The sequence below is a fragment of the Gekko japonicus genome, unplaced genomic scaffold (genome assembly GCF_001447785.1).
Source record: "Gekko japonicus isolate JY-2015 unplaced genomic scaffold, Gekko_japonicus_V1.1 scaffold485, whole genome shotgun sequence".
NCBI classification, from domain to species: domain Eukaryota; kingdom Metazoa; phylum Chordata; class Lepidosauria; order Squamata; family Gekkonidae; genus Gekko; species Gekko japonicus.
Genome location: NW_015161419.1, coordinates 202,391 through 226,408, shown reverse-complemented (window position 1 = coordinate 226,408; position 24,018 = coordinate 202,391). Strand labels below are relative to the sequence as shown.

Here is a 24,018-nt window from a genome sequence, read left to right as displayed (position 1 = left end):
CCATCTGTGTCCACTGCTGTGGCAGAATTATTGTCAGGATGGGGCCCCACTGCTGTTGTGTTTGTGAACATTATGTGGCTTGCACAGCACACACACACTCATGTGCTCCCTCCTACCATAGTCCTCCATGTATTGGGAGACACACTTTGTCAGCAGCATCAGGGCATTCTGCAGTTGCAAGGGAAGGATTTGGCCATCATGTGGGATCACTCAGTACTCAGGCTGGTGGGGCTCCCCACCTGCCGCTGTGTTTTGTGCAGGGGGAGTGCTGCCAACTGGCAGTGTAAGCAGTCTACTGCACTGCCGCCACCTTTGCCATCTCCCCCCAGCAGCTGCCCTGAATGGCCCCCAACACACCTATCCACTTGGTGTGTGCAGTTCATGTGTGTCTGGGGGACCACTGCTTGCCCCTCCAGCTGCTGGATTTAGGAACAGGAGCTGCCATATCCAGTGTGGTTCATTGCCACTGTTGTTGGCCAAGGGGGAGAGTGGGGGCTCCCCTTGGAATCCTGGTGGAGGAGCTGGAGTATCTGTGCAGGCCAAAATCTGGGAGAGATCCACAGAGTGTGGACTTTGCTCGGCCTGTGGTGTATTCCCCCAAGTGCTTGCTCAGCAGTCCTCGATGGCCTGCCTGTGTTTTGCCCACCACCAAGGTACATGTGCACTTGCCCTAAGTCCGTATGGCAGGGAGCAGTCAGACAGCATTCTGTGCTGTGCGCCCTACCTCAGGAGTTGTGGGCCAACCTCTTGGAACCATTTGTTGGGCGGAGGGCCATGACTGAGTGCTAAGCAGGGGTGGGGCTGGCATAAGGAATGTGCTGATTGGGTGTGCACTTGGTCACTATCCTGAGCTGCTTCGGTTCCCATGGGCATGACCACAGCTGTGGGGGGGGGAGAGAATAAGGAGTTACCATGGTTGCCAGTGGGCTGCACTGGCATTTTTGCATCTGTTCTGGAGGGCGTTCTTACGCCGAAAATGCTTTGGGAGCCACCTAACACACCACGCCCCCTGGAACGCCCACATCTATGCCAGCATGCGTTTGCACAGTCACTCCGTCAGCGTGCAGCTGCGCCAATGGAACTGCACAGTGTAGCACCCATCATTCCAGATTTATCAATGCATACCTAACCCTGTGTTTGACTCTCTAATAACCAGTTCTTACCCCCATACGTTTTAGATTCTTAATACACCATAAAATGAGCTCAAAACCTTCCATTTAGGGAGTGCAAATAATACATTTTCAGCCAATATGCATAGGAATGTGTATTGTTACATCACATTTAAACATCATGTCATACTGGCAGTGGCAGCCCAGACACCCAAACTGGCTGCACTACTGTGCATTCATTATATATGCCGTTGGAAATCTATGCATAGGTCCTGGGCTGTGCTTGTTACAGTGGCCATTTTCAATGTCATCTGAAAACAGTATGTGGGGAATATTTGGTTAGCTGGATAATTTTGTGTCTTTTTGAATGTTTCAAGTATCTGATTGACAGTGGTAGAATTTACAGAGGGGAAATGTTTGCAAAAGTATTGTTTACCTGGAAAAAAACCCTCAAGATTAAAGCAGTATGAATTGTTTTATGTGTGTATCGTGCAAGTGTTAGAAGAACAATTGGTTTCTGTCCTATCTTTTCACTGGCCATCTCTATGACTTGTATGCAGTGAGGCCTGTGAGTGTAGTAATTCACTCCATTATGTTTCTTTCTGTTATGTAGCCTGGAGTTTGAGCAGGACATAGAGCATGGCAACACTGATGGACTGGGTGACTGCCAAAGTAAGCAAAACATGTTTTTACTTTTCCATTTATCTTATACTAGAGAATTTCTATAACTGCTTGAATACTGCCAGCTCAGGATTAGCAAAAGTAGTCATAACAATAGCAGAAACAGCACTTAGAACAACAGACCTTTAAAAAGGTGAGAGAAACATTCAAGGAAACTGGTGGTACAAAAATATCACCCACTTAAATGGCAATTATGTTGGAATTAAAATCTAGCTCTGGAGGAGATTTAATTATAGATCATACCTAGGTTGTGCGTCACAATTCAGTTAATAATAGTGCTTTTTGATATCTTGCACCATCTCTGAATTAGGAGTAAAGCTGAGCTGAACCACTAGAAAGGGTTGATTTTTCATGGAGGGAGGTATCTGGATATTGGAATCATGTACCTTCTGCACTCAGTAATTTCTTCCCAGTGCCTAATAATCAGAAGCACAGAGAAAGCTCTTTGCACTTCTGATATGAGCGCTTTATAAATGTGACAATAATTGGACAATGAATTGTTCATCCTGGTAACAGTGATGCTGGCCAATGTGACTTGCCTAAATGACATCATTGTTACTAGAAGGAGGAATGGCTGTTTGCAAACAAAGTATGGTACAGCAGCCAATCAGGGTTGTGAAATAGGACAAATACTTGTAGTTTTGGGCTTCTTACATTTTCACTTCCAAACATTTGGTCACTTCCAAACATTCAGCTCAATCCATGAGGAAGCAGCAAGTCAGAATCCTGCTAGAAACTTTAAATGCAAATGTACAAAGTCACTTTAAACAAATATATGTTTGCTTTACAAATGTAAGATCAGGTTTTGGTTTAGGCTACATATCTGCTCAGGCAAATAACCACAAGCTAAACAAGCTAAGTTTTGGTCCAGGTGTACTAAAGTGTACATAACTAGGTATAGTTCTACCAGCCAGCAGCTGAAACAGAAATGAGGTAGGAGGGCAAGGAGCATTTTAGCCTTCTGTAGGTTGCCTAAACTATTGCATTGCTGGCAGAACACATTTATCCAGGAGAGACAATGCAGAATGGGTGGGAAATAGAGATTTCTAAGGTTGTTATAATTTATACCTGATGCATGACATATCTTCCTGCTACAATCACCTCAGCACAATATCTTAGACTTTGAGCCAATTAAGGTACGTTTATATGTAGAATGAGCTGGGAAATAGGCCAGAAGTGTTTTTCATAGTGCCTGTCCCAGTCATTCGTTCTTGAGAAGACTGAAAATCTTTTAATAAGATTGAAATAGTACATTTCAAAAAACACAAAATATGACGAATAATATGTAAACCAATCACATAAACCTTAAGAAGCTAACTACATTTTGCACACTAACATGTGTAACAATTTCCCAGTGCCATTTTCAAACAACAGAGCCATTTGGGGAGATGGGAACACAAGCCCAGGCAATACATGCAGCAGGGTAACACTTCTGAGCCTTTACACTGCAAGTGGAGGGTCAGAAGTCTGAAAGCTTCTTTTCTCATAAAAAATCCCCTGTATGCAGAAAAGTAGCATGCCACAGAGAAGGTGAAGCAAACCCTCCTTTCTTAGACAATAGTTTCCTACATGCAAGGACAGATGCACATTCAAATAGATAATTCCCCCCTTGTATCCTGAAGTGGTACTGCCCAGGAAAACATTTTATCACTTAGTTCTTCTTCATATATATATTGGCCATAGAGTGGAAAATTGGGAATCCTTACTCCTGTTCTAAATGTACTTTCACAGGTTTTGAAGAACATGTTTGGTTTTGCATTGTTTATTTATGTAGATACATATACCCACTTTTCTCACCACTGGGAACCCAAAACTGCTTGCAACATTGTTTTGTCCTGCTCACAAACCTTATGAAGTAGGTTAGGCAGAGAGAGGCCCATGGTCACCCAGTGATCTGCCATGATAGAGTTAGAAGGGATTGGTGAACGTGGGTCTCCCAAGTCCTAGCCCAACATGCTAATGTCCTTTATTCTGGTGTCATTCTTGTTGACAAAAAAAAAAAGCAGATCACCAGGGCTCCCAAGTACTTACCTTAATTCGGTGGGGGATGTATAGTTCTTCACGGGGCCATTCCTGTGGGGAAAACACAGGTGCTGCACTATTCTGTCGCCCAGATGTGACATAGGCACGTAGCCGGGCGACGCTGTAGCAATGGGGCTGGAAACTCGATGGTACCATCGAGTTTCCAGTCCCATTACCAGAGCGTCGCCCAGCTACGTGCCTATGTCACATCTGGGCGACAGAATAGTGCAGTGCCTGTGTTCCAAGCAAGAATCTTCTGGCAGGGAAGCATGTGTCCCCCGCTGGATCGAAGGTAGGTACTTGGGAACCCTACAGATCACAGTAACATAAAGTGATGCAAATCAAATCCAGCCCTTGAGATGAAGAACGCACCCATGGTCAATTATCTAATTTCAAAATTTGGAAGCTACACTGTAGAAGTTACCTTCTTTATGAACTCTTAAAAAACAGCTTCTCTTTTCCAACCTCAGGAGAAACATTGAGAAGTTGATGTGCCAGAAGTCATTTAAATTACTGCCTCTGTGCTGGGACTTGACACGGAGCAGCCATATTCTAATTCCTTCAGTAGTGCTTAAGGATAATTCAAGGGGCATCTTCAACTTGTCTTAAATATCCTTATCCCCATGACGTTAATTGATTGTAATTGGTTAAGGATGTGGGGGAGGCAGGACAGTGCATGATTAAACAAATAGAAAAGATGATCCTAAGTACATGTACTGTGAAGTACATTTCACTGCATTGAGGGACCTTACTTAAGGATGAAGCCTTAGACTCAGACCCTGAACATATTAACCTAGAAGCAAATTCCACTGATATCAGTAAGAATAAATGAGTTCAGACCCGCTGAGTTGTTAACTGTAAAGCAGTTAAACTGTAATGCTTGTACAGGTAGGTCTAGTGAAGTCAATAGGATTACACCTGGAAGTATCTTGAGGATACCAGCTACTACAGCCAAGATTAAAACTTTTGAGTGGCTGAATACAACTGTTCCAAAACTTTGGGAGAACATTATTTACTACCTCCTAAATTCAAAGAAACTGTCATGTGGAGTTCCAAATACTCCAAGATTGTGGTGTTCTGAACAAATTAAAACATAGAGAATGAGTCTGCATGTTGTCAGCCAAATGTTGTTTTAAGCTTTGTAAAATAGCCCAAACAATCGTAGTTTGCAATGAATGAAAAAATTTTTTTTGCAATGAATGAAATACAATTGATAAAGTTTAGGAATTAGCTTATGCTGACCCTCTGAGAAACCTGATTTCACTATGCATAGCTTGAGCACTTTTTAAATATGCCAGTCTCTTTATAACTGAAGTCCATTTTGCTTGGTTACTTTGTATCAGTTTATCTCTCTTCCACATCAGCCTTAAGCAAGGAGTCTGGACAGTTTGTACAGTATAGAAAAGTTTATTCACATACAATGAGATGGTTCAGTGCTGTAGTTCAGTACATAATATGACTGTCACTATATTTAAGTTTGATCCTGCCAACTCTGCACCAACATGGCTTTTATTTCACCTTCTATAACAGGAATTTGATAACTGAGTGGTATTCGGGGTTGTTCTGAGTATTATATGTTGAAAGTAAGAGACCATAACATCCTTCATTGCATTGCTCACTCTCATTGCACATACGTTGAACTCAAGATTTCACTTCAGACTTGATTCTTTTTTTATGAATTCCATCAAAACTGAATGTGAGACATGATACTACCAAAGGCCATGGCCCCATTTACTAAGGGCGCAATCACACGCACAAGTAGCCATGCCATAGGCGTGAATGCCGGGCGGATTAAGGGTGTGATCAGACACGAACATCTGGGAAGTGCCCCATACCTGTTGGCAACCCGTTTTGCTCCATCACAGAAGTGGAGTAAAAAGACGCCAGGGAAAGTCCCGTAGCAAACGGGTTGCTACGGGCCACGGATGGACTTTCTCCTGTCTGATCGCTCCAGTGCACTCTTATGGCGTCGGGATGGTCTGATCAGGCCATCCTGACTCCGTGCCGTTGTTTTTCTTCCTTCTCAGTATGTGCATCATCGCACGCTCCATAGGGAGCCCTCAGTGCTGAGATGCGATTCATCAATTCCCCGTTTAAGTGCATCGGGAACAAACAGCAAAAAAAAAAAACCCTGACTCACCTGCGGTTGCATCTGATCATGCAGAATCCAGTAGCACCTTAATGACTAACAAAATTTGTGGTGGGGTATGAGCTTTTGTGAGTCACAGCTCACTTCTTCAGATATCTATATTCTTTGTGTAAGAGGAATATTTTTAACAAGTAGCCATTTAACTGTTAATCATCTTGAAGAAGGCTCTCTTTCAGCACTACTGCAAGATCCTGTTTTGTTATGCTGACTCAAAGGAGTTAGCCATGCAATAGTTACAGGTTGATAGCCTTAGTTTTCCTACAGCCTAAAGGCAACATGACGGAGTGAGCTCCTGTCTCTAGTTCCAGCTCCTGCCAACCTAGCAGTTCTAAAGCAAGAAATTGCAAGTAGATAAATAGGTACCACTTTGGTGGGAAGGTAACAGCGTTCCGTGCGCCTTGGTGTTGAGTCATGCCGGCCACATGACCACGGAAACGTCTTCGGACAGCGCTGGTTCTTCAGCTTTGAAACGGAGATGAGCACTGCAACCCTAGAGTCGGATTCGACTGGCTTTCGAGCAAGGGAACCTTTACCTTTAAAGGCAACTTTTAAGTCATCAGTCTTTATATAGTGAGTGAGAACAATCCCTATGCACAGAGCTAGTTATTAGTGTAATTTGTTCTGGACACCTATGTGGCCCACTGGCCTTGTTCAAAAAAACTTATACAACCCTGTCTTCAATATTTTTGCCAGCCTTGTTACCTTCCTCTGTTGTTCTATGATTTACTGCTATGGTTTATCAAGTCATTTGTTGCCTTTTCTCTTCTACTAAACTTAAGTTATGCAAATAGACCTTCATTCACATTGGTTTGAATCCTGTGCCTCCTTCCTGCCTGTGAACCCTCTATAAGGTTTTATTTAAGAAAAGATGCAACAAATATTATAAACCTCTATGAGATGCTCAAGATAACTTCCTGGACACTTCCACTATATGAATAGTAGCAAGGATGTGCACAAGGTTTTGTGGATACAGAGCTCAGAGCAATGTTAGAAATAATTCTTTCCCCTCCCCTCCTTTCTCTTTTTTTTCCAGATTCGTTCGTAGCCCTGAATGGTAAGGAAGTTCCTAGTCATGTCATTGTAATGCTTTTCTGTACAGGTCAATTTTGGAAGGATCATGTTTTACAGTCTTATCAAATACTTCCATATTTTTATTGTTTTAATGTTGTGCCCTGATTTTTTTTTTCATAGACATTTCAACTATTTCACCAGATCATGAAATGTCTTACACTCCAGTGTATGGTCAGTGTCTGGATTTCTTTCAAAATTCTTCCTCAGTGTGTTAGCTGATAGAGTCATTCCCAAAATAGTTTGAATCATCTTCATTCTGGGGCCTGGTTCACTAAATTAATCATTCTCTTCCCTGAAGTGCTGTTATTTTATTCACTTTTCTCAAGAGAATGCTTAGGAATTCAAGTTAAGAGTCAAATACCTTGTACGTTCACATGGTTTAAATATGCAGCTTTTAAATACAATAATCTAGGGGAGGGATGGCTGGTGGTCTGGTGACTGGACAATTCGCCTCTTGGAGTTCAGGTGTGCAGTCAGCAGCCGCCCCTCTCCCTCCCCTCTCCTCCCCTCCTTCAAGTTTTAAAGGGCCCTCCAGATGATCGGCAGGCCATGTGCTCACTGCGATCAACTGGAAGGTGCTTTAAATCTTGCAGGAGGGGAGGGAGAGGGTAGCTGGTGGTGGTTGCTGTTGGGGTGGGGCTTCCCCCCACCAGCCAGGCAGCCAGCAGCAAGCAGGAACCCACAAAATCGGGGGATCCCCTGCTGTCCCAGCCCTGCCTTTTACATGTGCTCATAATAACTGGCAGAGCCTAAAAATAACTGGCAGCTAGGTTCTCTCCAAGCAATTGGGAACCTTGCAGAAGGTAAGATCCTCAAGCACACGGCTGGGGCCTTAAGTAGATACAGTTTGCTCTTTCACAAATTATTATGAACTAGAGTTGCAAACTCCAGATTGGGAAGTTCCTGGAGATTTGAGGGTAGAATCTAGGACTTGGGGAGGGATCTCAGAGGGGTATAATGCCGTAGACTCCAAAGCAATCACTTTCTCCAGGGGAACTGATCCCTGACACCTAGAGATCAGTTCATCATCATCAAGTTTATTGTATTAGCCATTGGCCATAACACAACATAAATACAAACACAATCCTTATACATCACATTAAGTTATCCCTTCACTAACTTGCACTGAATCCTAGCCTTAATCTTATCTTTTTTGCCGCCAAAGCAAACAGGGACATTCTGCTGGTAACATACACATCCATATCAGAGAGCAAAAAAACAACCAACTCCTGTTTTGAGAATCCATTGTGCAAAGGTAAAATAGGGTATATAAATCTCTGCCTAAGTGATTCGTGCCATGAGCATCTCAGTAAATAGTGCTCAATATCATCCACTTCGCCCAAACCACATTGACAGATTCTTAAGGCAACAGGTAAACCCATAAAACAACCAACACAGACCATTGAAGGAATGGCATGGAATCTGAGGGCTGTAAATGCCCCTCTTACGTCAAGATTGGTTAGTTTCTCTAAATAGTTAGTCCTACAGTGATCTCTAGAGATCAGTTGTAATTCTGGAAGATCTACAGCCCTCACCTGGAAGTTGGCAACCATAGATGAACCCCACTCCTCCATTTGCACCAGGGCAAGTCGTGGTTCTGATCAGAGCTGTTCTTGAAAAAAGAGCAATTTCTGTCCAAGCTCTCTCAGCCCCACCTACCTCACAGGGTGTCTGTTGTGGGGAGGGGAAGGGAAAGGAGTTTATAAGCTGCTCTGAGACACCTTTGGGTAGTGAAGGGTGGGGGATAAATCCAATACCTTCTTCTTCTTCTTCTCTTCCATGTGCATAGAGTATATACCATTCATAATGTTTTTATAGTGTTTCTACATTTGCAACACTTAGGCATATGGACTACTGAATGCAGAAATGGATGGCCTAGGTAAAACATATTAGCAAACGGGTGGTCCCAATCCTTTGCCATGGAGGGCAAAACCAAAAGGAGCCAAGGGGGAAGTACATAACCCTTCGCCCATCCAATGATTCTCCAGCACAAATGCCCCCATATATACACAGCTGTTTTTCCACCAGCTATTCTGAAAGCAGAAGCAAGCCTAGCTGGATAAAAACAGTTTTGATGGGCATTTGCAAGAGAGAATTAACACAGTAGGTAGAGGAAGGTTAGGAGCACACAGGCTCGCACACACGTACACCCCTGTAGGAGGAAAAGAAATGCATGTAGTGTTTAAATTCTAGTCCCATCTGTACTGTGTAGCAGATATGCGGCAGTCCAACAGAATTTAGCATTCAGAATTCACATGACAAAATCAAATACTTTTCTCATAATGAGAGACACACAAATGATGGTGTTGTAGGAAGTCCATTTAACAGTAAAGCAAACAGGTGTTGTTGTTGTTTTTTTAAAAAAACACCTTGTTTTCCAACAGGGGTTGTAAAATTTGCAAGTGACATTTGTTTGCAAATATAGTAATGAAAACACCAGAAGACCAATGGGGAGATTCCTGACCTTTGCTTTGCATGGGGAACAGTATTTCGTTTTAATACCAAAGATCTGTTCAGTAAATGGTGAAAAAGAGGGTTTTTTTGTTTTGTACTTCCAAACATTCAGCAGCAGCAACAGAAACACCTTTCCTCCAAGCTTTTCACATCACACCAGCATTTCCACCAAGCCAGATCCTGGTATGGACGCTGACAGGGCTTTTTTTGTAGAAAAAGCCCAGCAGGAACTCATTAGCATAATAGACCACCCCCAACAGCAGAAACTCATTAGCATATCAGGCCACACCCCATGCCTTCCCTTGGCTTGCTCAGGCAAGCTGGCCCTTGGAGGGGAGGCAGTTTAAACTGCCTTCCCTTGGCTTACCTGGGTGCCCCACAGCTGCGAGGAGCCTGGGCAAGCCCCCCTGTGAAGGGAAGGGAAGGCAGTTTTAAGGCTTGCCCGGGTGTCCCTCCTTGGACAGGCCGGGGAAGGCACGGAGAGGCATTTAAATGCCTCCCTGATTCTTCCGGGGGGGCCCTGGCCCGCCTGCCTCGGAGTCACTGGGGGGGGTCGCTCTCCAGGCTTTCCCTCTGTAGCCACGCACGCACAGAGGTTTTGGCTGTAGTGGGCATGGCCAACTCTGAAGCCAGCCAGAACTCCGTTTCTGTACGTTCCTGCCCAAAAATAGCCCTGGACGCTGAGAAAGTCCTTTGTAATATTAATAGTGAACTGAAACTGCATGGTATTGACAATTATGTTGCATCGTAAACATTCCTTTTCTTCATGTGTTTGCTCAAATTGCCTAATAAAATAAGGAGTCATTTCTTTTTGTTGTCTATGTAGATAGATCAAGATGGATAGTCATGTTAGTCTATCTGTAGCAGTAGAAAAAAGAGTCTAGTAGCACCTTAAAGACTGACAAAAATTTGTGGTAGGGTGTGCAATTTCGTGGCTCACAAAAGCTCATACCCTACCACAAATTTTGTTAGTCTTTATGGTGCTACAAAACAGATGATAAAAGTGAAATGCTTGTCCAGCTGACCTTTCATGCACAGTCATTTCCCGTATCCAGAATAATTATGTAGGCACATGGCACCTGTTTTGTCAGGGAATCAGAAGCACATATAGGGCACTAGCAGACAAAACTGGCTTTCTCCCTGTAATTTTTGATTTTATAAGCATCCGTTTTAGTGAATCAGGCCCTTGTTCTGTCAGCACCATCTCCCTCTGTAGTGTTGATTTAACTTTCCAAATTCATTGTCTCTCTAGGTTCTTAACATATATAACACAACTTAATCACTGTGGTCTACTTAAACCCATGTCAAACATGTATTGATAACCCATCTCAAAGTTTTTCAAGATCCTTGACATGAAATGATCTAGCTGCATCCAGCTTCTTCTAATTATATTGTTACAGCTATGGGTTTCTACTTTCATAAACACAGTACTTACACATATAATGGAAAAATTGGAGTCAGTTTGAAATCTCAAGATTTAGGTTTTTTTCTTTGAAATTGAACAAAGCAGTGTTTGAAAACTAATAGTATACTGATGCTAATTTTAAAAGACTACAGTATCATTCAGAAGGTATTTATTGTATAATTTTATTATTTGTGAAGAATCCAATTTAATTCCTTTGGAGGATTTGTATTTTAGAAATCTTTGGATGTAGTCTGTATTAATGCAGATTATTATCTCTGCTTTGCCATTTCACTTCTGTAGACATTCCAAAGGTATATCTTAAACAATCTGAAGGACTCTTTGCTGCAACAGCCATACTTCTGAATAGTTTGCAAGTTGTTTTCTTGCCTTCAGTTTACTTTGTGCTGTCAGTCATTCTGCCAGGCAGAGGAAGTATATTGCACTATTCAGATCCCTTTAAATATATCTGCAGTGGGGTGGCTCATGTGGTAATTACCTGGGATGACTACAACTCCTTGCCACTAAAACACCATTGAAGGGGGGAGGGGATTCTGTACCTTTGCTAGAGAGCATGAGCAGTGAGAAAAGCACCTGTGTGTATAGCAGAACCCAGCACTGGCCAGTAATGTCATCAGCAGCACCCACACCAAGCACTACTGTACACTCAGTAACCATGTTCTTGTTTAGTGTTGCAGGAGCAGCCTCAGTAACTTCTTTGGTGTAGTGGTAAGTGCGCGGACTCTAATCTGGGAGAACTGGGTTTGATTCCCCACTCCTCCACTTGCACCTGCCAGTTTGGTGTAGTGGTTAAGTGCACAGACTCTAACCTGGGAGAACCAGGTTTGATTCCCCACTTCTCCACTTGCACCTGCTGGATGACCTTGGGTAAGCCATAGTTCTGTCAGAGCTGTTTTTGAAAAAGAGCAGTTTCTGTCAGAGCTCTCTCAGCCCCACCTACCTCACAGGGTGTCTGTTGTGGGGAGGGGAAGGGAAAGGAGTTGTAAGCTGCTCTCCCTTGGGAAGTGAAGGGTGGGGTATAAATCCAATCTCTTCTTCTTCTTCTTCTTCTTCTTCTTCTTTTTCTTCTTCTTCTTCTTCTTCTTTGTTACCTTCAGAAACCCTCCAAAACATGCATCAGATCCCTGTTCTGCAGCTTTTACTGGTGATACCTATAGTTTCTCCCTGAACTGCATCCAAAGGAATGGGAGTTCATTACTTTGTGTGCTGTATTAAGTGTGTGTATAGAACATGAACAGTTCACAGCTTTGTGCTAACACAATACCCCAAGGGTGACCATTGCCAAAAGCAGTTCATTGCTGGCACGGCTCAGTAAAAGAAAAGAGTGCCCACTTAGTGTTTGCAAGGCTAGATCTGAATGAAGTGGAAAAGATTACTAGGATTCAACCTCATCTTAGTCTCTGTGTAGTAGAAAGAAGGAGGCTTTATCTTGATTACATGTAGAAAATCATTTCTCAATGCACAGTAGACTCTTAACACATTAGTAACAGAGGGAATAGGCTAATTTTTTCACGTTTGCATGAAACAGTTTCTTGCCCTACTGCCATCTGGTACTCATTAATTTCTTTACATAGCAATAGCTTTCCATTACCAATGAGATCTCCACATAGTTCTAGCATATGGTTCGGGAACTTGTACTGCAGAGAATGTGTCCCCTGGGCAAATATTTCTTCTAGATTACCGTATTAAGAAAAGGTTTTCCTTAACCATATGTACAATTTAACCATAAAATGGCCCCTTGAACACAGCTAAATGGAAAGTATCTGTACTGGGATGAGACTGCAAAATGCATATCAAAACCAGGTCTAAAACATAACTGCTATCTGGTAATAGTTTCATCTAATGCTTTTACATATAACTAATTGCTTCCTTGTGCTGAGAATAGCATTGCTTGTAAAGACAAATAAAATTTTGTGATACTGTGAAAGTAAATGAATAGGTGGGAATAAATTCAGAGTCCTATATGTATTTCCATTGTTGTTTGTTGCCTTAGCACTTAGGGGGTATGGTTGTGGCTCTAAATGACAGGCATGCCATTCTACAGATTTTTCCCCTTTTTCAGAGTAATCTATGTTACAGAAGCCACATGTTTTAGTGATGTTATTGTCAGCAACCCTTTTTGAAAATGTTTACTGAGCTAGGCAACAAGGGCATCAAAGGCTGAAACCAAGATCTGTAGCAATTTTCCTCACTTTGTAGACTTCTCTGGAAGTGCTTGCCCATTTTCGCCTCTTCCCAGCCCCAATTTAAGGAATTATTTCAGAAACCCCAAATGGCAGCTTCCAAGTTTCATTATTAATGGGCACTGGTGGAATTGCACTCCCTGTCAGAACAGATAAAGTATAATACAGTGCCCTTGTCAGTGTAATTCTTCAGCCTGGGGTACAGTCCAATAAATTAATCATGTTAATGATTAGCTGTAGTATCTGATGGCTGAATCCCCAGTAAAACACTTTGAATCTGACCTGCTTTCCTACAAACTAGTTACATGCATGGAAATGGTATATATCAGGGCTGGCTAAAGTTCCTATACTGTACTGACATCTTCACATGGCTGACAGCACTCCACTTTTTCACACTGCATTGGTTCACATACGTCCTCTATATTTTGCTGGTTCTCCTTCACTCCACTCCCAACAGTATTTTCACTGCTGCTTCTCAAACTACCCCACTCAAACTACCCCACACTCTCCCCATATGGTACATAGCCTAATATGCTCTCCTCAGTCTCATGATACTACTGGCTGTGCTGCCATTTCCTGCCCCTCCCAAGCATCCTTGAAGGCAGGCTCTACTGCTCCATGTGAGCTGAGGATTTGATTTTGCTCATTTTTGGCAAGATCATCCCCAAAAGAGTGGTTTCACAGCCTCAGTGTGCTTCAAGACCTGTGAGAAGTTCCAGGTAGCATTGTAGGTTAGGAAAGCCTATTATCAGTTAATTCTGATTTGCCTGCTTCAGTCTGTAAAATAAGGACCTGTGCATGCAATGGTACACTGTTCCTAATACATTAACCTTGAACAGTGACACCCAGCTATTTCTGTTGATGTGATGCCAACCGGACCCTACCCCAGACCAATGTTCCCTCTAAGCTGTGGAGTCTTGTGAGCAAAAATTCTAATTCGTGAGCTACTGGCATTAAAATTGTGAGCAAATGATTTGGCTACTGCATAAATTAGACTGCTCTGGAGCCATGCCTCCTGAGCTAAGATAAAAATATGTGAGCTGGAGGCTAAAAAACTGTGAGCTAGCTCACACTAACTCAGCTTAGAGGGAACACTGCCCCAGACTTTGATCGGGGGATTGGAGGCTGTAGTGAGATGGTTGAAGCATAGCCAGCTGAAACTGAATACATTGAAGATGGGGGTCCTGTGGCGGGATCAAGGAGATGCCGGGGTGGGAGGTCAACTCCCAACACTTGATGGTGTGCCTTCGACAAGAAGGCCAACTGTCAAGAGCATAGGCATGGTGTTAGATGCCTCCATGTGAATGGAGGCACAGATCACAAATGTGACCAAGTTGGCATTTTTTCATCTATGCCAGACTTAGTTACTAGCTCCCAACCTGTCTCACCAAGACCTGGCTACAGTGATCCATGCAACAGTCACCTCCAGGATGCGTTACTGTAACTCACTCTATGCAGGGCTTCCCTTAAGCTAAGCTGGAAATTGCAGCTGGTCCAGAATGCAGCTGCATGGATCTTCACAGGTACTTCATTCAACCAGTGCTCTGCCAGCTGCACTGGCTCCCAGATGAGTACTGGATCAGGTTTAAGGTTTTGGTACTGACCTTTAAAGACATAAATGGTCCAAGACCAGCATATCTACAGGATCACTTCTCCCAGTATGTCCCCCAAGGAACATTATGCTCAGCTAATGACAACTGGCTAGTGATCCTCAGTCCAAAAGCAATCCAGCTATCCTTGACCAGGGACAGGGCCTTTTCGGCCCTGGCCCCAACCAATTGGAACTTGCTGTCTAGTGAGACCAGGACCCAGCAAGTCCTGAAACAATTACACAGGGCCTGTAAGATGGAGATGTTCCACCAGGTATATAGTCTGTGTTGACAATGGTTAGATAAACACTGACCCCAGGTTTTATAGCTCTGTCCCCCCTCAGACATCCCTTCCAGATAGTGTGGATTGGAACTGTAATGCACTGGTCTTATTATGTAGTATCATAAATTAATTGTTATAGTTTTATTATTGTAAAGTTATATTTTAACTATTTTATTATGTTGTAACCGGCTCTGAGCCCTACAGCGCAGAGAAGGGCGGGATAGACATCGAAGGTAATAAATAAACAAGTAAACAAACAAACAGTGGATGTTGAACTGATATAAAATACAGCAGCTTGCCTTCTAGCGAGAGTGGATAGAAAGAATCATTTAACATTTATACTTTCGAATTCACCCTAGCTCTCTGTTGTCTTTTGGGCATGATTCAATGTGCTCCTAAACTTTCTGTATAGCTCTACATAAGAGGAATATATTGACCTAGATCTGCAGTACCTTCAGAAGCACCTTCATCCTTATGCTCTCCCCTCTTATATTTTCTTTTGGGACAGGCCTTCTCTTATGGTCTGAAGGGAGGCGAGTTAGAAGTAGGAGCAGGACCTTTTTGGTTGAAGGTTCTAGAACTCCCTCCTTTAGAAGGCTCGTTTAAGCCCCTTTTCCTTTGCCAAAAACAAACAAACCTGTATTTGGAATCAATGTTTTAATTGCTGCTCTGTGTAACTATTTTCTTAGGTGCTGTGTCTCTTCCTGCTGTAAACAAGAGTATAAATCCTTGACTTTTAAGAGCATACATTTCTTCACTGAATATACTGCATATACTTCCTTCCTTTGGAAATATTGTTTGTTGCCAGGCTACTTATTTTTACCTTGCCTAACTGTATTTATGATGCAACAGGGCACTCCAGTTTCCTAGTTCCCAGCACCACCACTTCAGACTCTCCAGCCCAACAGGGCTTCGATGCTAGGGGGCGCATGCTAGATTGGAAGGATCCAGTTGGCTCATCTGAAAACACAAATCCATACGTGGCTGTTTCATCCCATAATCACCAAGACAAGAAGGGTAAGGCCTTGGAAATCATTCTTCCTGTGCTGGGGAGGGAGGAGGAGTGACTGCAGTGTAACTGCTTCCAGCTGGAGCATGGCAACATGTAATAAAAGTCTTACCATATAATTAAAAGCTTATCTCCAAAAAAAAGAGGGCCAAAGCAAAATTTAAATTTGATTCTAGCTGTTCAGTGATGAAGAAAACCATGTGGAACAAATGCAAGATATAAAGTTTGTATGTGTTTGAGGACAAGCTTGGAAAGTTTAAGCTAGTTTAGATGATGATGATAGAAGATGAGCCTCAGCTTTACATTATTCACCATTTTGCACTTCCAACCGAGCATATGAAAGTATTTTAGATGTTTAATTCATGTAAGCTGCAAGCTCAAGCCATTTACTAGTGTTATGAAAATTCCATTGAAATTAAGGGCACAATCCACCAGGAAGTTTCCTGTTGTAAGTCCAGCTGAAATGAAGAGAAGCTTGAGCTAGCCCCATTTGTCTCAGTCGGGTTTGCATAGGACATCTTCCTGCGCAAATCAAACACAGTAGGCCATGAACAGAGGGTTTGCATAGGACATCTTCCTGCGCAAATTAAACACAGTAGGCCATGAACTGTTGCAAAATGGCTGTTACCATTTTGCTTGGCTCATTTGGGTTTTTATCTTCTTGAAAAGGATAGTCACATTTTCAAGTGCTTTCACACATGCGGAATAATGTACTTTCAATCCACGTTCAATGCGCTTTAGCCGTTTCACACAGTAAAATCCAGTTGCAAACTCAAATGTCTATGCTTTTTAAAATAAATACTAGCACTTTACAGCTGTGGGTAAGTTGTGTTTTTTCAAGTTCTTGGATCCTGTTAGAAGTCCCCACCCTACCCGTCCTACACACAGATGCACACAGGCAGCTAGTGGTTAAGCACCAGTATTTATTGCTTTAAATTAATCCTTGAAGCAGGGGAAGCAATTTACAGCCTCCTAAATTGAAAGCTGACTGCTCATCCTCAAAACCAGAGAAAAGAGGCATGATAATATGTTCTGTGGTAATGCAGCAATGCTGCTAACATCAACCTTTCTTTAGCGGCCTATTTGAGGATAGAGTGGATCATTTTAGATGGATAGTGGTGCCAATAAAAATGCTGAAGCACAGGAATTAATTTGGACTCAACCATGTTCCTTTCCTGCTACTCACCAAGAAGCCCCAGGTTTGTATATTCCATCTACATTTTACCACAGTTTTGCCCTGTGTTTCAATGAGGTTTCTGTTGTACTACTCTTGTGTAAGTGGCTTGAGTTTGTAATTTAACAGTGCCATCCAATGCACAGTTATACCCTTCTAAGTTTATTGAAGTCAGTGAGCTTAGAAGGGTATAAGTGTGCTTAGCATGCACTGTAAGTGAATTAAAAAGCATTCATAAACACATTGCTTGTCCAAGACACAGGACTCAGTCCTTTAAAACCAAAGTTGTAGTTTCCATTAATTTCAGTGGGTCTTGCAAATTTATTTAAAGTTGATTGATTACTATGAATCAATGGAACATTTGTGAAGCACCAAATTGCCTCAACTTTCAATAGGCAGAGAACAGATATTTTAGATTTAGTTCAGATTATTTGTTCTTCCTGGTTTCTAGACTTCACTACTTCTTTGCACAGCAGTTGCCTTTACAGGCAAACCAGTTGCTTTTCAAGCCATACTGCATTCTTCTTCCACTTTCAAAACAGTCCCCAATGAAATTACTCTCGTAAGCTTCCACTCGAATTCACATCATCATGAAGTTACAATAGAGGCGTTATTAGCACTTGACTTGGTTATTTAAATCTCATGCATTCTTTGGGACCTAATTAGGATCATTACCAAAGCTGGAAGCAGTCTGTACACGTTAAAGCAAGCAAACAATGGTGGCAGAGGTGACTGCATGGTTCTGTATCATTATCACATATCTGTGTGCTGTCTCCTCCTTCCCTTGCCCACCCCAAGCCCAGCTGGCATTCAAATCAAACTCTTTTGATATTGTAAATTGTTTATCAAGGGCAAAGGAAAGAGATGTTATGCAAACTTTTTTTTTAATGAAAGACAGTGTTGCGCTTTATCTTCTTTGTATTCATTTTGGATGTGGATTTTATTTTCTTTCATAAAAATATTTTTCCGCCTTTACTTTTTTATTTTGCAGAGTGCTTTGTTGGTGTTATTTTGTGATTGTGTTACTTCTGTGGAGGTGCTTTTGTCTGTCTTTCCCCCTACCAAAAAAATGACTTGCCTCTGATTGTACTAATTCTTAAGTCACTTGCTGCTTCACTTTCAATGCCACTGATGCCTTGATGATGTCACATCCATATGTTCAGCTTTTTAATTCAGCACAAGCATCCCAGGGAATATCTGGAGGGGCATGCAAGAAATGGGGAGAGGGATAATTAAATGGGTTGATTCATGGGAATGTGACATTTGTGTGCACCGCAGCTTCAGTAGCTAAATATACTCCGGAAATGATGATTGGAAGAACCCTCACAATACTTGCCAAGATGAAAATGTGGAGTGCAGTGCACAGCATCAAAGATATGCATCATATTCTTTCTGAATTTTGCATTTGAACCACTGAAATACACCTTCTGCTGATGAAGAAGGTGTAGAGGGGAGAACTCAGTAACAACCAACAATTCTTCTCTCCAGTTTTGCTCGGCAAAATGTTACATTTTTCCTGTTGATGACTTCTTTATCCTTCTGCAGAAGTGAAAATGTAGATTCATTTCCGGAGTATGTTGGTTTGTTCTGCTTTTGTTTTTTGCTGTATTTGCAACATTAATTTAATTACCTGTTTTTCACCATTATGAACACCAATAGTTCTCTCACATTGCAATCTAACCCTCCCTTCTGCTGCCATTGTACAGTCTCTCCCCTGCCATTTCCCATGATAGAAAACCCTTTGTGTGGAATGCTCCAAGGCTTTACCCCCCTTTACGATAAGTAGTACTACAGTGCTGTGTTTAGATCTTCTACTAACCAAAGACTGGAAATCAAAAAAGTAAAGTCATTTTATCTTATCAATGACATGCACTTGTCCTTCATTACCTTGCTGCCCCTTGTCTACTGCCTGTTCTCTTCCTTAGAAACTATACTATATATTATCCTTATGTTCATTACTTAAATCTGCAGCCAATTGTTCTGTTTTTAGTGTTGCTCTTAGAGGTCTAGAATCTCCCAAGCTGTCCCCTTTAGTAAAAGTGTTGGAAATGGAATCCAGGTGTGGCTTCAACTCCATTGGGTTTGCTGTTGTTGTGGTATTGGTTCAGTTATTCATAATTTGGGCCAAATTTGTTGTTCCGTGTAAATATACAAGCTCATAGTTTGTTTTTAAAAAACAGATTTCATATCATTTTTCATTTCCTTCAGATATTAGATGAGGAAAATTTATTTCTGGCAAGATGATCCTAACATTGTTACTTCTCTTAGGACAATTTGTCCTTAATTAGAGCTCCTTAAAAATAATGCAATAAGGCTATTTCAGCAAATGATACACTCTGAAGCAGTTCTTCATTGGAGGCACAAAGTCATGCAAGATCATGGCTCCAGTTCTATTAAAAGTGTTCACAGAAAAGAAACCATGATCTCATGTGAGTTCATGTTTCTGGCATTACAAAACTCATGCATGTTGTTCATTCACATGAATAGTGATTCGTAGAAGTGAGCTACCAGCTGAACATGAAACTAACTCTCTGTTTATAGCAATTTTTACACTGTGAGCTCCCTTGAGGATTTAGTAAGCCAAAAGTGGATTATAAACATGCAAATAAAGATAAAAATTATGGCCTTCATCAAGTTCAAAAAGTTTTTAAAAATATGTCTGGAAATAACTTTTTCAGTTAGTTTTAATAACATTGTCAAAGCAGGCATCAAAGGTAAATTAAAACCACACCTCTTTCAGTATACATAAACAGTTGCACTGTTCATGACAAACAGCTGGCTTAATTGAATCTCAAAGACAGAGGGGTATCTAGTACTATGACTACCATCAAGACTGTGAACTTCAGCAGGCTGTAATGGATGCAAGTACAAAACACTAAGAGCTGATTCAAATGTTATGCCCCAGACATGGAACCAACCCAGTTTGCTTTTTTTGCAGCAGAACCTCGAAGCAATGTTTGTAATCAAGTTGCCTACATACTGTACTGATCATATAGAGGGTATATCCACACCAGCACTAACAGCCACCAGTCCCTGGAGCATCAAAGTGGAAACCCTCCTCTGCACAGAAGCACTTACTAGTGGCTTCCACCATGTTATAGTATAATACTTTAATCAGCCGTGTTCTCATAGTTCTGACTATTTATCATTTAATAAGTGTCAACAGAGTCCAGCTGGTACTCAGAAGATAATTTGATAACAAAACTTTGCTCTTGTCCTCATATAATGTAGTCTGACTTAGACCCACATCTTGCTATACATTTTGTCTCTTTCAATTTCTTGGTAAATAATCACTTTACAGACTGGGGGACTTATCCTCTAAGGAACCTTATAGCAACAGTACATATTTCAGATAACTGTCCAAAATTATTGTACAAATATAGTTACATTTTCTTGTACTATGTTTATTGAGTTCTAAAATACTGATCAAAAAGAAACCCCCGCTCTTACCCATGTGTAGAAAATAATATAAGTTTATATGTAATTATTTTACACTATTATTGCAACCACTGAGGTATAAAGCAAAACATGGTAACATAATCCACAAGTGACCACTCCAGAGCAAGCCCCATGGAAATTATCCACCTGTCCTCTTGTCCATCTCACTCATTTGTTCGATACTGGCTTTTACTTGGGGTTCAGGAGAACTATTCACTAGACAAAGACTGGTGTTTTCCTTAAATTGCATCTGTATGTTGGAAGGTACAAAAATTGTCCCTAGAACATCACTCTGTACTATTAAAATTGAAAAGCCAGATTCATCTGTACACAGCATCATAGCCACAAAAAGAAGTGTAATTGTGCATTTTGTGATAAAAGCATGCAGATTGGTATATGTATAGGGTGCATATGAAATTTGAATTAAGATAGCAAGGCTTTGCCAATATTATCAGTGGCCACCAATTTTATAATTAGTTGGAAGTTCTTATGGAGATGCAAAATTTCCAGAAATTATGAAGCCATGAGGGAATGTTTTTTCCCCCATTTGTTTTCTGCAAGAAAAAAAATGGAAAGTTGGGGGGAAATTAAAATCTATGCAATACTTTCTTTCCTATCAAATGTAGACCTATTTTGCTGTATTAACAACATAAAATGCATTATATATGTTTGTTAGCATATAAAATTGTGTTAATTGGCATATTAATGGAATTTAGAAGAATAAATGCCTCCGTTTCCTACAAGCAAAATTGCAAATATACCTAATACAAATCAAGAGATAGCCTAGTGTACAGTAGTTTGCAACTATCTTGGCACATTTCATTCACTCCAAAAGGAAAAAAAAAATGATTGGATTACTTTTCAGTGCTCTCCAATGGAAAAACTGAAAACAAAGTCATCAGACATTTTCAGGCTATACGTTTTGAGTGAAGAAACCCTTATTTTACAAAGCACAAAATCTCCAGTAGAAAAATGGGGGGGGGGCGGTCCTCATCCTTTTATGCTATACATTTTGATGAATAAAACTTTAAAAGCATTTCACTTGTTTCAGAGAAAAAATATTTTGTCGGAGGGGTGTTTTATGTGCTTCCCTCAGTTTTCCCATCATAAAAACTGGGGGAAACCTGGGAGGGCTTCCAAAGTGGGAGAGGGAGTAGGGCTGCCAATCTCCAGGTGGGCCCCTGGAGATCTCCCAGAATTACAAATTATCTCCAGACTTCAATGATTGGTTCCCCAGAATAAAATTGCAGCTTTGGAGGTCAAACTCTATGGCTTTACATCTCTCCTGAGCTCCCTTCCTAAAGTCCACCTTCACTTTCCCAGGTTCTGCCCCCAAATCTTCAGAGATGGCAAACCTAGGAGAGGGGGTTCCAGACCTTCACATCTCTAGGTTGTTACAAATAGTGCAATGTCTCAGGTTCTCTATGCCTGGTTTGGGTGTTCTTTATACCAGCATAAAAAGGAGTAAGCAAGCAATAATTTATCTGAAATTATTAATTAGCTATTTGTATCCATTTTCCTTGAAATGAAACATTTAGCATTACTGTCACAGAGTTTAATAGAATTCTTGGAGGTTTCCAAGAATAGAATTCTTGGAGGTATCCTAAAACAGTAAGATTTTCAATATGTTATCCTCTTTTAGAAATTATCAGCCATAGAATTAGTTTTAAATTTTTGAAGTCAGCTCCTAGCATGCTTCACACTAGAATAGTCAATGTTTATGTGTCAGCACACACAACCGACTCCGTATATCTTCCTTTTCAGATTTATTACAAGGGACTTCTACTATCAGGACACCCATTGCTAAGTGGTTGACATTGACAGATGCTTCTAAAGATCCTGGAAGTCAAGCTCCTTCTAAAACTGACTGGGAATTTTGTGTGGTGTGTCAGGAAGTGGCAGCTGAACGTTTACAATGACCAGCAATAGGCAGAGCGGCAGCTGTTGATGCACAAGGCTTCTGTGGATAACCTTCAAGAATCCGCTGCCATAAATGAGCTGCCAGCAATACTGAAGCTCAGTAGACTTGATGAAGGAGAAGGAGCAGAGGCTACATTGATTTGACTCATCAAAAAATGGCTTAAAACATGTAGCCTCAGGTTTAACAAGATGTTTCAACAAGGACAGGAAAGAGTATCTGACGCTTTTATTGAAGAAAGTACATCTAGTTATGCCTAGAACAGCCACCTCTCGGTTATCAAAGCCTTTGCCAACATATTCAAATGGTGTAGATTGTTTTTATTTTTCTTTGTGGAAACTGACAGACGACATCGAGTCTCCACATTTGGCATTGATCTGCATGTTCGATCTGTTGCAGCACTTCTGGAAAGCAGCAGAACTCAGTTAAGGAGACACAGTTGCACTCCTGGCAAAATATATTAAGTGTTTAGTATTACTGTAGCAATTGTTAGAAGAGCAGAAGGAACGCATGACATTGGTGGAAACAAAATTGAACATGATTGCATTTGCTGAGCTTGTGACATACATAGAGGACATGAGAAGACCAAACTGTGGAGCAGATCTTCAAGCTTGTTCACTTCTGCAGATGTAGTTCTTGACCATCAAATCTATAGCACCAGACTAAAACAACAGATTTTCTGCACACAAAAGCTTTTAGCAAATGTCATGATTTGCTGCTGGCGTTTGATGATGCAGTTTAAAGAACTCTGGCACAAATTATAGAACAGTGATGTGCCTTTCCTGTGCCTTTTGGGCACCATTCTGAATATGTTATGTTCATTTGCCTCTCAGAAGAGCAACAGTGTGTGAGAGCAATACTCTCTGCAGCATGTGACTTATAGCCAACACCAACAGCTACCCTTTTGTCTGTTGCTGAACATTTTAAACATTTTTCTGTGAGTTCCTGACACACCGTACAAAACTCCATGTGAGTTATTCTGGGATCTTGATTTCAATTCAATTCAATTTATTTCGGGTCTATGAGACCGAAGTCTTGACCAGAAGAGAATGGGATCTTGATTTCTAAGATCTTCGGAAGCTTTGTTAATGCCTTGGCTGTACTATAAAATTTCCTTGTAATATGGAATCAAGTATGATATATGCATTCAGTTAATTTTGCTAAAATAAAAATATCAAACGTTTCTGTATTAGCTATCTTTATATAGGGCTGATTGCAAAGGATCAAAAACTAGTTGAAAGCTAATTCTGTGGGTTGCAATTTCTGAAACAGGATAAAATATGCTGTTAAGTGCAGACTTGGCCCATGCAAATTGGACACACAGAACCTGAGCTCTTTTATTCTTTATTTATAACTATCTTTTCAGGTGGTTACAAAATTGGCTGCCATTTTGAATTTTGAAAATATTGGGAATGCCTCCCTATTTTAATTAGAGCTGTATGTATCAAAATTAATTCTTTTGTTACAAAGTGCACACTTTTATTATGGCACTATACTATTTGGAACTGTACACAG

General features: G+C 41.2%; 1 protein-coding gene across 1 annotated transcript in view; it reads left to right on the top strand.

Annotated features, from left to right (window-relative positions):
• The window catches only part of LOC107124621 (semaphorin-6A-like), a 232,193-nt gene that overhangs the window by 175,357 nt on the left and 32,818 nt on the right, over window positions 1–24,018 (top strand). The window contains 4 exon segments of the mRNA XM_015428117.1: window positions 1,723–1,781; window positions 6,995–7,015; window positions 7,153–7,203; window positions 15,817–15,981. Of these exon segments, the coding sequence (XP_015283603.1) occupies window positions 1,723–1,781; window positions 6,995–7,015; window positions 7,153–7,203; window positions 15,817–15,981 (296 nt within the window).